Source organism: Ovis canadensis, chromosome 9 (genome assembly GCF_042477335.2).
Source record: "Ovis canadensis isolate MfBH-ARS-UI-01 breed Bighorn chromosome 9, ARS-UI_OviCan_v2, whole genome shotgun sequence".
NCBI classification, from domain to species: domain Eukaryota; kingdom Metazoa; phylum Chordata; class Mammalia; order Artiodactyla; family Bovidae; genus Ovis; species Ovis canadensis.
Window position 1 is genome coordinate 99,537,082 of NC_091253.1, and position 15,783 is coordinate 99,552,864.

At 44.2% G+C, this 15,783-nt stretch overlaps 1 protein-coding gene across 1 annotated transcript in view; it reads right to left on the reverse strand.

Annotated features, from left to right (window-relative positions):
* Positions 1-7,814, reverse strand: part of ATP6V0D2 (ATPase H+ transporting V0 subunit d2) — a 55,388-nt gene extending 47,574 nt beyond the window's left edge. Inside the window, exon 1 of the mRNA XM_069600684.1 lies at positions 7,142-7,814. Within this exon, the coding sequence (XP_069456785.1) occupies positions 7,142-7,271 (130 nt within the window). The 5' untranslated portion in view covers positions 7,272-7,814. The remainder of the gene's footprint in view (positions 1-7,141) is intronic.
* Positions 7,815-15,783: the final 7,969 nt, after the last annotated feature.

The following is a 15,783-nucleotide window of genomic DNA, read 5'->3' on the forward strand; positions in this document are numbered from 1 at the left end:
AGAGTGACATTCTTACGCAAATATCACAGATGCCGTACAGAATCAGGTACATTACACAACACAGTAAAGCACAAAATTGAGGCCTGTCTATTCTGTCCCAACAGGAATGAGTAGAAAGGTGTTTATAGAGAAAGTGACCTCGAATGGAGACTTTAAAGAGGAATGCACATTCTCCAGGCAAGCAAGATGCAGAATGGAATTTGTGGCTGAAAGAACTGTAGAGAAAGGCAGAAGAGCTCTGAGGAAACGCTTACCAGGTAGAGATGGGATGGAAATTGGCCAGTTAGCTCAACTGCTTAGCTGCTGCTGCTCAGCAGCTTCAGTCGTGTCCGACTCTGTGTGACTCTATGGACTATAGCCCGCCAGACTCCTTTGTCCAAGGGATTTTCCAGGTCAGAATACTGGAGTGGGTTGTCATGCTGTCCTCCAGGGGATCTTCCCAACCCAGGGATCAGACTCAGGTCTCCTGCCTTTCAGGAAGATTCTTTACCATCTGAGCCACCAGGGAAGCCCCATTGGTTAGAGTGTGGTGCTAACAATGCCAAGGTCACTGGTTTAATCCTCATAGGCCAAGCTGTCTGGCTTTTAAACTGAGTTAAATTTATCCTGCCTGATGAAAGTATTTTTGAACACTGATAATATTGTATACGCATTTTTTTATACAATGCAGAGAAAATAAGTACTATAATTAGGGCTTCCTGGGTAGCTCAAATAGTAAAGAATCTGCCTGCAGTGCGGGAGACCTGGGTTCCATCCCTGGGTTGGGACGATCCCCTGGAGGAAGGCATGGCAACCCACTCCGGTATCCTTGTCTGGAGAAACCATGGACAGAGGAGCCTGGTGGGCCCCAGTCCATGGGGTCCCAAAGAGTTGGACACGCCTGAGTGACTAATACTTTCACTTTCACATAATTAGAGGTACAAATAATATGTAAAGGAAATTGGTGAAATCCCTTTGAAATAAGAGTCTTCCTTATATAAGAGTTTTTTAAAAGTTAGACTACTTTTTAATAGATAGTAGGTATTTTCACTTTCATGCATTGGAGAAGGAAATGGCAACCCACTCCAGTGTTCTTGCCTGGAGAATCCCAGGGATGGGGGAGCCTGGTGGGCTGCCATCTATGGGGTTACACAGAGTCGGACACCACTGAAGCAACTTAGCATAGCATAGGATAGATAAGGTCTCCTACTTGTCAAAGTACTACTACGTATCCACACGCCACTCATTACTAGTCCCAATAACTACTATTTTTAATTCCACATGAATCCTTTCACAGTTTATTAAGCCTTTTCTTTTTTTTTTGTAGTTATAGGATATTACATTATATAACTGTTTCATAATTTATTTAACCAGCTCCATTACAGTGGACATTTGTTTTTCATTTTCTGCCAGTCCCAACAACGCTACACGAAGTCCCAGGCCAAGTGTACATGCATTTAGAATTTTGAGGCCCAACCGCTCTCATTAAGGGGTTCTTACTCTTTCAATGTTTTATTCTTTAGAGTGGGAGCCCTTTTAGGGCTGCGTATTATCTTTTTCATCTTTCCTTCCCTGGCTCTAACTAGAAAGTGCTGAGTACATGCATTAATTCCCACATGAAGCCACGGTTGGAAAGGAATGGAGGTCATGTCCCTTGAAAAGGAAGCATTAATGATTGTGCGTAAGCTGTAATCAGCTCCTCTCATTCGCTTCCCAAAAATGACGGCAGAGACGACAAGGGAAAGGCTGGGTCCAGACCTCTCACCATACCCGAGAGCCAGGGGTCACGTTCACCACGGACTTTAGAGAAAGCTTGCTGCTGCTTGTTGTTGAGTTGCAGTCCCGTGGACTGCAGCCCCGGCCACCACCCCCATCCCCTCCGCCCGCCCCGGCTCCTCTGTCCATGGAATTCTCCAGGCAGGAATACTGCAGTGGGTGGCCACTTCCTTCTCCAGGGGACCTTCACCATCCAGGGATCCAACCTGCGTCTCCAACATTGCAGGTGGATTCTTTACCTCTGAGCCACCAGGGAAGGCTATTTCTTACTCAGTTTTTGAGCTCTGAAGTGTTCATCTTACCACTTTGTCTTTTTTTTTTTTTTTGAAGAGGAAAGAATACTTACAAACGGTCTGGTTTGTAATTTAAAAATCTAATGAAAATAGCATTGTTGCCATGAAAAGACATGAAGGAGCGTCAAATGTATGTTACTAAATGAAAGAAACCAGTCTGGAAAGGTTACATACTTAATGATCCCAACTGTGTGACATTCTGGAAAAGGCCAGACTAGGGAAACAGCACGATGACCGGTGGTTCCTGCAGGGGGTCACGGATACGGAGAGCAGTCAGATCACAGAATAATTTCAGGGCCGTGAAAATACTCTGCATAATGTAACAGTCGTGGACACATGTCGTACATTTGTCCATTCCCATAGAATATGAAAGAGGAGAGTGAAAAATCTGGCTTAATACTCAATAGTCAAAAAACTAAGATCATGGCGTCTGTCCCATCACTTCATGGCAAATAGATGGGGAAACAATGGAAACAGTGACAGACTTTAATTTCTTGGGCGCCAAAATCACTGCAGATGGTGAGTGCAACCCTGAAATTAGAAGACACTTGCTCCTTGGGAGAAAAGCTATGCAGTATATAAAAAGCAGAGACATTACTTTGTCAATAAAGGTCCATATAATCAAAGCTATGGTTTTACCGATAGGCATGTATGGATGTGAGAATTGGACCATAAAGAAGGCTGAACACTGAAGAATTGATGCTTCTAAACTGTGGTGTTAGAGAAGACTCTTGAGAGTCCCTGGGACTATAGGAGATCAAACCAGTCAATCCTAAAGATCAGTCCTGAATATTCATTGGAAGGACTGATGCTGAAGCTGAAGCTCCAATATTCTGGCCACCTGCTTGGCAGCGCTGACACATTAGAAAAGACCCTGGTGCTTGGAAAGATTGAAGACGGGAGGAGAAGGGGACGACAGAGGGCAAGATGGTTGGATGGCCTCACTGACTCAATGGACATGAGTTTGAGTAAGTTCTGGGAGATGGTGAAGGACAGGGAAGCCTGGTGTGCTGCAGTCCAAGGGGTCGCAAAGAGTTGGACACAACTGAGTCAATGAACAACATAGAATGTATGAGTGGTTGCAATGTAAACTCTGGACTCTGCGTGATTATGACGTATCGAGCCTAGGTTCACGGATTATAAAAAATGCACCTCTCTAGTGGAGGATGCTGATAACGGGGAGGCTGTGCATGTGTGGGAACAGGGCTTATATAAAAAATCTCTGTACTTTCTCCTAAATTTTGCTGTGAACCTATAGCTGCTCTAAAAAAAAATTAATTAAAAATTAGCAGTGTTAATTCTTCTAAAGACAATTTTATGGCCCTTTCACATTATTATTTTGGTTCAAGTTAATTGTAAATAACTTTTTTTAGAAGTCACTTGTTAGGAATTTTCTGTGTGCAGTACCAGTGAACTGGCTATGTGAACTGGCTTCCTCCCTATTCCTGGGAAGGACTGAGCCATGGAGGGCCTGAAATAGAGGGTCCTAGTGACTGGTTCAGGCGGCTGTTAGTCAGGGTCAGATCCTGGAGCAAGTGAGTATTTCTGACCACACTCACTTGCGCAATCATAAATGCCAGGATTTTTCAAAGCTTTTGTGGACAGTCTTCATATTTCTTTCTTCCAAAATGACCTGAAACCTCCTGTGTTCCTGGTAAGTGGTTCTAAAACAATTCGTTGGTGCCAGGATACTTTTCTTTTAAAGACTAGAGAAATTTAAAAGACTAAAGGCAAATTTAATCTTTGCCAAATTAGCTTTCCTTTACCGTAAGTGCCTGCTTCGACACACAGTACCATCCCAACAGTGCTTCCCCTGCCCTTCTTTACCCGTCACGTGTATGGTGTATATTACGTGCAAAAGTAAACAGAAATCCTAAAGTCCATAACTTCTGTCCCAAGGAGTATCCATGATTGCTCCCCGTGTGTTTTAAGCCAGCTGCGGGTGGCTGGGTTTCTCTCAGTGAATTCACAGATGCAATAGCTGGGCTGATTTTCACAAGTGCCTTATTTCCCAACATCCTATAAGATAAACAGGCAAGGCAGACCTTATTATTTTCTATATCAAAATGGAGCTGAGAGCAACATCAACCTATTCATGGATCTTCCATTCATGCTCAGGAGGCAGACTTTTAGTGGAAAAAGTATAATAGATGCAGATGTCTGCATACCTCACCCTTGGTGAGGTGGTTAGATTGGTCATAGCCACGCCAAGCCTCAGAGTCCTCAACTGAAGACATGAAACCTTTATTTAGATTGATTTTCTCAGCAGTCATTATAACCTGCAGTTTGAGGGCATATTTGATATTCACAAGAGTCTCCAAAAAGATTGGGAACAGATTCAAACACAGTTGTGAAATGAATGGTTGACAAAGAAACATTACTGGGAGAAAAGAAAGGTAGAAACCATGAGATATCATGAAAGTAACGAACGGTGTACGTAGGAAGGTTTCTTATTCGGCGCTCAGGATGACTTCAGCTGCTCCGTGACTCCTTGATATTACATGGAAAATTCCGTATGTGTGCACCTGTGTGTATTTTTCTAAGAAATTCACTCTTCAGGCCTTCAAGAGTCTGAAACCTTTCCTTCTCCCCCAAATTGAAGCTGAGGGTGGTTTCTCTCTGAATTCTTTAGTGAGCAGGCTTAAACCTTGCTTTGTATCACGAAGACATTTATGTATGGTTTGTGTTTAAATTTGCATTCCTCAACTCATTTAAAAGCCTGCTGAGAACTACTGAATTCGTTCAAATGGTTTCTCTCGGAAGCATTCACTCTGCCTTGGGCTCATTAATTTCTTCCTCCTCAATTTATGCTTATTTTCTATATGTATTCTCCAGGCACCAAACTCCAAGTTAAATATGCTGAAATGACCTAGGATTTGGAATTAAACTGCAACTATTTGTAGCCAACAGAATTAGTTATCATCTACAAGATTTGTCTAGCCATTTCCATCGCTAATGAAAAGAGAGGCCCTCCCTTAACTCAGGCAGTTCTGCCTTAATTCTGTTTGGCTTTAGCCTCAGCCCTGCCTGGGAAGCCTACAAAGTCACCTTGTGTTTCTGTCTTGTTTTCGCTTTCTAATACTCTTCCTGGCAGTTTATTACTTTCTTGTTTTTTCTAGAATGATCTGGACATTTTAAAGCACCCCATTATTGACATTATAATGCTTTTATAAGCATGTTTCAAAGTTATAAATGTAGCCGTATTTAATAATAAAGCGAAAGTGAAGTCGCTCAGTCGTGTCCGACTCTTTGCGACCCCATCCATGGACTATTGCCCATCAGGCTCCTCCATCCATGGAATTTTCCAGGCAAGAGCACTGGAGTGGGTTGCCATTTACTTCTCCAGGGGATCTTCCTGACCCAGGGATTGAACCCGGGTTTCCCACATTGCAGGCAGACGCTTTACTGTCTGAGCCACCAGGGAAGCCCCTTTAATAATAAAAATACTATATTATAGATGTGAAATCTTTGGTAAGGCTTTGAAAACATTGTAGTTTAATTTCCAGAGAGGAAGGGGAAATCAGGAGGCACTGGTCAAAGGGTATGCAGTGTTGGTTACACAAGACAAATGGATCCTAGAGATCTGCTGTAGAGCCTGGAGCTGTAGTCCTCACGCACACATGCACACACACAAACAATAGAGGGCAGGAGAAAACCTTTAGAGGGGTCAGGTGGGTTCATGGCACACTGTGGTGATTTCCCAGGTGTATACTCATCCCTAAGCTCATCAAGTTGTATACATTAAATATGTACAGCTTTTGTATGTCAATCATATCTCAGTAAAATAGAAAAAAAAAAAGATAATTGGCTGTGTAGAGTCCTAAAGAAAATCAACCTTGAACATTCACTGGAAGGACTGATGCTGAAGCTGAAGCTCCAATACTTTGGCCACCTGATGCAAAGAGCTGATTAATTGGAAGAAAAAGACCCTGATGCTGGAGGAGAAGGGGATGACAGATGGTTGGATGGCATCACTGACTCAATGGACATGAGTTCGAGCAAACTCTGGGAAGTGGTGAAGAACAGGGAAGCCTGGCGTGCTGCAGTCCATGGGGTCGCAAAGAGTCGGACACATCTTAGCGACTAAAGAGCAAGAGTGCTTCAGAGCTCTTCACACATTCTCTCTTGTATTGCCTTATTTATTTCTCCAAACCACTCGGCAGAGCAGGCAGCATTACCACCCCATTTTACAAAGAAGGAATCAGGCTCGGAGGTTTTGACCTTCAGGTCTGACCCTCTGTAGAGGTCAAGTGAAGTGAAGTGAAGTGAAGTCGCTCAGTCGTGTCCGACTCTTTGTGACCCCATGGACTGTAGCCTACCAGGCTCCTCCGTCCCTGGGATTCTCCAGGCAGGAATACTGGAGTGGGTTGCCATTTCCTTCTCCAGTAGAGGTCAAACTCAGGGCTTTTGAATCCAGGGTGACCTCACCACATGCCTGTCTCTTGATTTTTTTCCTTAAGCTCCAATGAAGACAAATCTCAAATACACATGCCCTCATATTAATAGACACCGAGAAAGCAGATAGAACAAAATTCCCTATACCAAAGTTTCAGGGGCGGGGGAGGAGGGGGAATTAAGGCTGTAGATCCCTGGACAGTTTAGTGACACCCTTCTCCAAACACCCTTCTCCAAATATTTATAAACATGTAGAATAAAAATACATAGAATTACAAAGAAAACAAAATATATCAAAATATCATTACCAAAAAATTGTAAAATGTGTGACAACGTGCTTCTTTATTAAGACAGTAAATATCAAGGATGAGTCCAATATCTGGCATACTTTGAAACCGTGAAAGCATAAACGGTATTTCAAGGCATCTGCAAGAACAGTAAGAGGATACGAAAACACTGGATTTCCGTTCAAAGTGCTAACCAGCTGTGATTTGTTGCCTATATTCATAATGAAAGGCAGACTATCGAAATAGAAATGCAATTTTTTCCCCCTAGTCAAAATCCAGGACCCCTGATGTCTGGATCTTGGGCTGAAGACACCGCCCTGGACTAAGCAAGGGGGACACAGCCCCTGGCCCGCGCTTCCTTCCAGGCGGCGTGTCAGCCCCCTTTTTCCCTTTTCGAAGAGCGGCGCTTACCTTCCAGGTTCTCACACTGGACCAGGTTGACGTAGTCCCGCCGGGTCAGGAGGCCGGCCTTGCAGCCGCGCACCAGGCCCTCCAGGTAGCCATGGTCGGCGTTGAAGTTCAGCTCTGCGCTCTCGAGCATCGCGGGAAAGACCGCCCGTGGCTGCAGGGGCGCTCGGGTCCGGACGGGCGCGGGGGCCTGGAGGGGCCCTCGGGTCTGGAGGGGCGCGGGGGTCTGCAGGGGCGCTCGGGTCCGGACGGGCGCGGGGGCCTGGAGGGGCGCTCCGGTCTGGAAGGGCGCGGGCGTCTGCAGGGGCCCTCGGGTCTGCAGGGGCCCTCGGGTCCGGAGGGGCGCGCGGGTCTGCAGGGGCGCGCGGTTCTCCCGAGTGGCCAGGCGGCGATCTCTCAGCTGATAGTCACGCTGTGGTGACCGGTTTCCTCCGCTTTCAAAGGCTTTCCACACAGCCGGCCCAGCCCTGTTTTTCCATCCACAGTGGATCAGCCAGATAACCCGAGGGGGACCCGGGAGCAAAGCCCTGCGAGGGAGGGGGGTCTTGGGAGGGACGGAGGGTCAGACGCCCGGTCCCCGCCCCGCTCTGCTCTTGCAACCTTGCTACACCTGGATGTTGTGCAAACAATCCTCCCCCGTCCGAGCTTCTGTGCTTTCAATTGCAAATTACATTCCTCGTAAACGTATTGAGGGCTACTAAGAAGAGAGGGGTTTAACACACACACACACACACACACACACACACACACACACACACACACACCACCTTCTGTGAGTGGATCGAATGTGAGCAGGCGGTTTGGAGAACCCGAGAAGCTCATTTGGAAGCACGGTGTTTGTAAAACAAAACTCTAGTAATGCCTTGGGCTTAGGCGCTCAAGTCGTGTCCGACTCTTTGCGACCCCATGGACTGCAGCCCGCCAGGCTCCTCTGTCCATGGGATTCTCCAGGCAAGAATACTGGAGTGGATTGCCATGCCCTCCTCCAGGGGATCTTCCCGACCCAGGATTCGAACCCAGGGCTCCCGCATTGCGGGCTGATTCTTTACCGTCTGAGCCCCGCGCAGGGAAGCCGCAGTAACTGCTTACCCTGCTCCAAGTCTCCTAGCTGCTTCCCTCTCGCCCCGGTCCTGGGGCAGAGACCAGAAGGGAGTCCAGGAGCAGGCACGCAGCGCTGGCTGTGATTCTGTAATAATAAGCCGCTGTCTTTGCAAACTCTGAGTCTTTAGGAGGTCCTCTTCATTCTCTTTTTCCCTTTTAAATCTCAGGATTTACTCAGAGGAGTATCTGGACATATTTGATTCCTGAGGTCAGGCCGGTCCTGCTCTTTACTGCAGCCCCTCCAGGCTCCTCCGTCCAGGGAATTTTCCAAGCAAGAACGCTGGGCTGGGTTGCCATTTCCCATCCAGGAGACGTAGCCCTACTCCTGGGGCTTCCCTGGCACCTCAGTCAGTAAAGAATCCGCCTGCAATGCAGGAGACCCGGGTTCAGTCCCTGGGTGGGGAAGATCCCCTGGAGAAGGGAATGGCTACCCACTCCAGGATTCTTGCCTGGAGAAGCCCATGGACAGAGGAGCCTGGTGGGGTACAGTCCATGGGGTCACAAGAATTGGACCCGACATAGCAACTCCACCACCACCTCTCCAGGGGACCTTACCCACCCAGGCCTCCAACCTAGTCTCTCGTGCCTCCCGCATTGGCAGGCGGGTTCCTTACCACTGCGCCACCTGGGAACCAGTGTTGGTGTGGGGGTGCTGGTTTAGTGGCTAAGTCCTCTTGTACTGTTTGTGACCCCAGGGATCAAATGCACAGAAGCCATAGTATTATTACCAAATCACAAATAAGGGACTGACTCTCAGAAGTTGGGAGGCAGCTCAGAATGCACAGCAAAATTAAGCCAGGATGTAACGATTGTTTCCTGCTCCCCAAAGGAACGCTGGTTCTCCCTTATACCTAGCTCGAACATTGTGCCAAGCATCCTGAACATGCTTTTACACGTGTTGTATTTCACTGTCATGTACATTATGTCAAATTCTTAACTGAATTTAAAGTGTCAGAAATTCTCCAGTATTTCTAAGTCTTTTTCAGTATTTCTAAGACTGCGCACCATGGAGCAGGGCAGCTCTCGGGTTCCCTTACCCTGATGCCCTCCGGCCTCTTCCCAATCAAAGTCTTTTGCTTTGTCAGTACGTGCGTCTCCTAGGACAGTGTATTCCCCAGTGTTACACAAGAGCCCACTCTTGGGCTCTGAGAGGGGTCCCCCTTCCGGTAACAGTCACATTGTGAATTGCAAAAAATTTGAAGAAATAGTCTTTCAGTATTCAAAAACCATTGACTACTTCTTTTTTTTCAACAAAGAAGCCAGTCATGTTACATATGTCTTCATTGTTTCATTTTTGTCCTACTCATTAATATAAATAAAAATACCAGCCAACCACCATTGGAACTACACTTGTTTCTCAGTTGCAACCAAATGTTGGCAACAGAAACTAGAGCTGAACAAAAATCAATGAAAGCATACTGTGAAAATCAATAGGGTAAATGGAATTTATATGAAAAAATATTATTTTATTGCTATTTGTAATTTGGGGGATACACATCCATTATATCATAAAATTTATGATAAACAAATGTACCTGTTTTGGAGGGAGAGCCAGTTTTTAAGCATTTACAGCGCAACACAAAATCTTCATAGTTCTGCTGTGAACTAGCCCTTAATGTCAACACGCTCAAAAAAGAATGGATTTTGGGTGTGTGTGAAAACTTGTTTGTCATATTTTATATTCATAAGCAGATGAGTTCCAATGTTTCTTTAAAATTTATATACATCTACTTTTGCTACTTTTATGAAATTGGCAGATGAGGTAAGCAAAGTATTTCCCTTTTTCTTGAATGAGCAAACATGTCTTATCCTTGCTAAAGATGCTTGTGAAAAATGAGATCAAACTCACGGAATATGAGAGGAAACCCAGAACAGTGACAGCAATCAAGAGCTTCTTCTTACATGGCTCCTTCTGGTGGAAACATGCATAATAAGAAGGTTCACTTCAGTGTTTAAACTACCAGCGACGTTTGGGAGAGTGGGCTTCAGCGTGCGACAGAGCATGAGCTTCAGTGACTTCTTTTCTCTAAGTGCCAGTGTTTTCATGTGTAAAATGAGGATACCAACACCTCGGTTTGTTGCAAATATTAAATGAGATACAACCCTAAATATACTTAGCAAGTGTGGGTATATGTGCTAAGAAGCAGCTGCAACGGCGTCTCCTCTTCCTCTCGTTACTGTGAAACGCTGCGATTTCAGTTCCTCAACTAGCCTGCATTCCTGAAAGCCAGGATCAGTATCTTACTCATCTTTCTGTCTCTCAAGCGCCTAGCAGCATGCTTTGAGGAAAGCAGATACTCGATAGCTGTCCACTGGATAAAATTATGCTTAACAGAATCTTTAGCTCCAGGTGTCTCCAGGAAACCTTATGTTTGGCAATTGTATTTGAAGAATGAAGGTATTTTGTGGTTTTCTAGCATGCTATACATCTGTGTATATGTGTAGGTATGCCTATCTATATAGAATATATAGGACTTCTTACAACTTTCTGATAATTTTAAAAGCTCCCAAGAGTCATTAGTTTTGCAGCCATTAGAAGGTCAACTTATTCTATAAAGAATGGAGCCATTTTTTAGAGAGATACAATGCCTATTCTCCTAAGCAGAAAATGGTTGTCTTTTTTTTAGATGTAGCAGGCTCTCGAGAGGACAGGGAGGAAGCAAAGAAGATCTAGACTCCTTCCCACGGGCCTGGATGTTACCATTCAGTTTACTAAAGCAAGCCAGGGCTAAACTCTGAGGTGGCTGTAGACAGCCACATCTGCCCTCAGACAGTCCCTCAGAGTGTCTTCAAAGGCCGTGCTGTGTAGGGTTCATCCTGGGGTGGGCCCGGGGTGCCATCCTCAATGACAAAGTCAAAGGCCAAGTCAAAGGCCTTTCTTAAAGCTGCTGCTGTTGCTGCTGCTGCTAAGTCGCTTCCGTTGTGTCCGACCCTGTGCGACCCCTTAGATGGCAGCCCACCAGGCTCCCCCGTCCCTGGGATTCTCCAGGCAAGAACGTTGGAGTGGGTTGCCATTGCCTTCTCCGTTCTTAAAGCTCTCAGCACTTAAAACAAACAGTCTCTGTTGCAACTATTCACCTCTGCCTTTGCAGCAGTCCTAGATCAGATAAACAAATGAACTTGAATGTTTCCCAGTAAAACTTCACCAAAAACATGTGGTGAGCCAGATTTAGCCTCTGGATCACAGTTGCTGGGTCTGCTCTATAGCATCACCCATCTCCTCCCTTCCCTGACTGACTGTCAAGGAAACCCAAGATATCCTATGTCTTGTCCATAAATATGTCAGTATCTCTAAAAGACAAAAATCCTATAGTAATAATATACTATTGTTATGTGAGTGTGTGTGTTAGTCACTCAGTTGTGTCCAACTTTTTGTGATACCATGAACTGTATATAGCCCACCAGGCTCCTCTGTCCATGGAATTTTTCAGACAAGAAGACTGGAGTGGGTTAACGTTTGCTTCTCCTTGGGATCTTCCCAAACAAGGGATCAAACCTGGGTCTCCTGCATTGCAGTCAGATTCTTTACCATCTAAGCCACCAAGGAAGTCCACTGATTTATATACTATATTATATCTTAATGACCTGGATAACCACGATGGTGTGGTTACTCACCTAGAACTTCACATCCTGGAGTGTGAAGTCAAGTGGGGCTTAGGAAGAATTACTACAAAAAAAGCTAGTGGAGGTGATGGAATTTCAGTTGAGCTGTTTCAAATCCTAGAAGATGGTGCTGTGAAAGTGCTGCCCTCAATATGCCAGAAAATTTGGAACACTCAGCAGCGGCCACAGGACTGGAAAAGGTCAGTTTTCATTCCAGCCCCAAAGAAAGGTACTTCCAAAGAATGTTTAAACTATTGCACAACAGCACTCATTTCACGTGCTAGCAAGGTAATGCTCAAAATCCTTTAAGCTAGACTTCAATAGTATGTGAACCAAGAACTTCCAGATGTACAACTTGGATGTAGAAAAGACAGAGGAATCAGAGATCGAATGGCCAAAATCAGTTGGATCATAAAAAGCAAGGGAATTTCAGAGAAACATCTACTTCTGCTTCATTGACTATGCTAAAGCCTCTGAACTGTGCGGATCACAACAAACTGTTGACAATTCTTAAAGAGATGGAAATACCAGACCACCTTACCTGTCTCTTGAGAAACTTGAATGCAGGTCAAGAAGCAACAGTTAGAACTGGACATGGAACCATGGACTGGTTCCAAATTGGGAAAGAAGTACATCAAGACCATATATTGTCACCCTGCCTATTTAATTTCTATACAGAGTACATCATGAGAAATGCAAGGCTGGATGAAGCACAAGCTGAAATCAAGATTGCTGGGAGAAATATCAATAACCTCAGATACACAGATGACACCACTCTAACTGCAGAAAGTGAAGAGGAACTAAAGAGCCTCTAAATGAAGGTGAAAGAGGAGAGTGAAAAATCTGGCTTAAAACTCAACATTCAAAAAGCTAAACTCATGGCATCTGGTCCCATCACTTCATGGCAAATAGACGGGGCAACAATGGAAACAGTGTCAATCTTTATTTTCTTGGGCTCCACAGTCACTGTGGAGTGACTGCAGCCATGAAATTAAAAAATGCTTGCTCTTGAAAGAAAACTATGACCAACCTAGACAGCATACTAAGAAGCAGATACAACTCTCAGCTGACAAAATTTTGTATAATCGAAGCCATGATTTTTCCAGTAGTCATGTATGTGAGAGTTGGACCATAAAGAAGGCTGAGTGCCAATGAATTGATGTTTTTGAATTGTGGTACTGGAGAAGACTCTTGAGAGTCCTTTGGACTGCAAGGAGATCCAACCAGTCCATCCTAAAGGAAATCAGTCGTGAATATTCATTGGAAGGATTAATGTAGTTATTCTTTAGTATTAAATATCCAGTCAATGTCCAGATTTTCTCAAGGTAATGATTTTTTACACTTGGTTTGCTTTAATGAGGAGACATTACAATTGGATTTTATGTATCTTGATTTCCTTGTAGGTACACCTTCTCTCCGTTAGCTTTGCATTTTGTTTAAAAAACCTGGTCACAGACTCTAGAGAGTTTTGCAGTTTGGCATTTGTTGATTACATCCTGATGTGTCATTGAACTTGCTCTATCTCCTGTTATTCCTATAAACTGGTAGTTAAATCTGGCGGCTTGATCACTTCCATGTTAAAGGTTTTGTAAGAACACTTCATAGTGGTATTGCCTACTTCTATCAGGATGCATGTAACATGTCTTCTTTTTTAATTTTATTTCACCGGCCATTCATGATTACTACTTAGATCCACTGTTTCATTGTCACAAAATGATTATATTTTAGACTATCATTCCTTCTTCATTTATTAGCTGGAGAACTTATATAGAAAGAGACTTTTCAGCATCAACTGTTGGTTACCTTAGCTTACATTTCATTCAAGAAAGATAGGATAGAGGACTTTGCTGGTGGGTCAAGAATCTGCCTTCCAGTGGGGGGGACCTGGGTTCGATTCCTGGTTGGAGAACTCAGCCGCACGTGTGCAGGAGAGCTAAGCCTGTGTGCTCCAATGAGAGAAGCCTGTCTGCAGCAGCTACCGAGCCTGCACACTCGAGAGCCTGTGCTCGGATAAGCCTGTGCGCCGCAGCTAGGGAAAGACAGTGTGCCGCAGCGAAGATCCAGCACCGCCAAAAAAAAAAAAAAAAAAAAGGCTGGATAAACGCTTAGCTCATTCCATTTGCCAGCTTTCCAAATAATGTGTTGGTTCCCTAGAATCCTCCAAAAGTGACCAATAAAGGTTTTTCTTTTTATTTAATTATTTTAATTGGAGGCTAATTACTCTACAATATTATAGTGGTTTTTGCCATACATTGACATGAATCCACCACGGGTGTATAGTTCCCCTTCCTGAACCTCCTTCTCACCTCCCTCCCCATCCCATCCCTCTGGGTCATCCCAGTGCACCAGCCCCAAGCACCCTGTCTCATGCATCACACCTGGACTGGTCATCTGTTTTACACATGGAAATATACATGTTTCAATGCCATTCTCTCAAATCCTCCCACCCTCCCTTCAGAGCCTTCTCCCAGAGTCCAAAAGTCTGCTCTTTACATCTGTGTCTCTTTTGCTGTCTCGCATACAGGGTTATCGTTACCATCTTTCTAAATTCCACATATACGTGTCAGTATACTGTATTGGTGTTTTTCTTTCTGACTTACTTCACTCTGTATAATCGGCTGCAGTTTCATCCACCTCATGAGAGCTGATTCAAATGTATTCTTTTTAATGGCTGAGTAATACTCCATTGTGTATATGTACCACAGCTTTCTTATACATTGTCTGCTGATGGACATCTAGGTTGCTTCCATGTCCTGGCTATTATAAACAGTGCTGCGATGAACGTTGGGGTACATGTGTCTCTTTCAGTTCTGGTTTCCTCAGTGTATATGCCCAGCAGTGGGATTGCTGGGTCATAAGGCAGTTCTCTTTCCAGTTTTTTTAAGGAATCTCCACACTGTTCTCCATGGTGGCTGTACTAGTTTGCATTCCCACCAACAGATGTAAGAGGGTTCTCTTTTCTCCACACTCTCTCCAGCACTTACTGCTTGTAGACTTTTGGATAGCAGCCATTCTGACTGGCGTGAAATGGTACCTCATTGTGGCTTTGATTTGCAGTTCTCTGATAATGAGTGATGTTGAGCATCTTTTCATGTGTTTGTTAGCCATCTGTTTGTCTTCTTTGGAAAAATGTCTATTTAGTTCTTTGACCCATTTTTTGATTGGGTCGTTTATTTTTCTGGAATTGAGCTGCATAAGTTGCTTGTATATTTTTGAGATTAATTCTTCGTCAGTTGCTTCGTTTGTTATTTTCTCCCATTCCAAAGGCTGTCTCTTCACCTTGCTTATAGTTTCCTTCGTTGTGCAAAAGCTTTTAAGTTTAATCAGGTCCCACTTGTTTATTTTTGCTTTTATTTCCATTACTTTAGGAACTGGGTCATAGAGGATCCTGCTGTGATTTATGTCAGAGAGTGTTCTGCCTATGTTTTCAAATCTCTAGGAGTGTTATAGTTTCTGGTTTTACATTTAGATCTTTAATCCATTTTGAGTTTATTTTTGTGCATGGTGTTACAAAGTGTTCCAGTTTCATTCTTTCACAGGTGGTTGACCAGTTTTCCCAGCACCACTTGTCAAAGAGATTGTCTTTTCTCCTTTGTATATTCTTGACTCCTTTGTTAAAGATAAGGTGTCTATCGGTGTGTGGATTTATCTCTGGGAATTTTCTTTTTGATAAAAATATTATTAACACATAGATTTAAACATAGTCATCTTCTCCTTTTTAAATATTTATTGATTCATTTGGCTGTACCAGTGGCTGGTTGCAGCACGTGGGATCTAGTTCCCTGACCAGGGATCGAACCTTGGCTCTCTGCCTTGACAGCCCAGAGTCTTTGCCACTGGGTTACCAGGGAAGTCCCCATCATGCTCTTTTGATTTAACCCTAGTCGTCTTGGACAACTTCCTTGCTTTCTGTAATGACAGGCTGGTCCATGATTATTTTG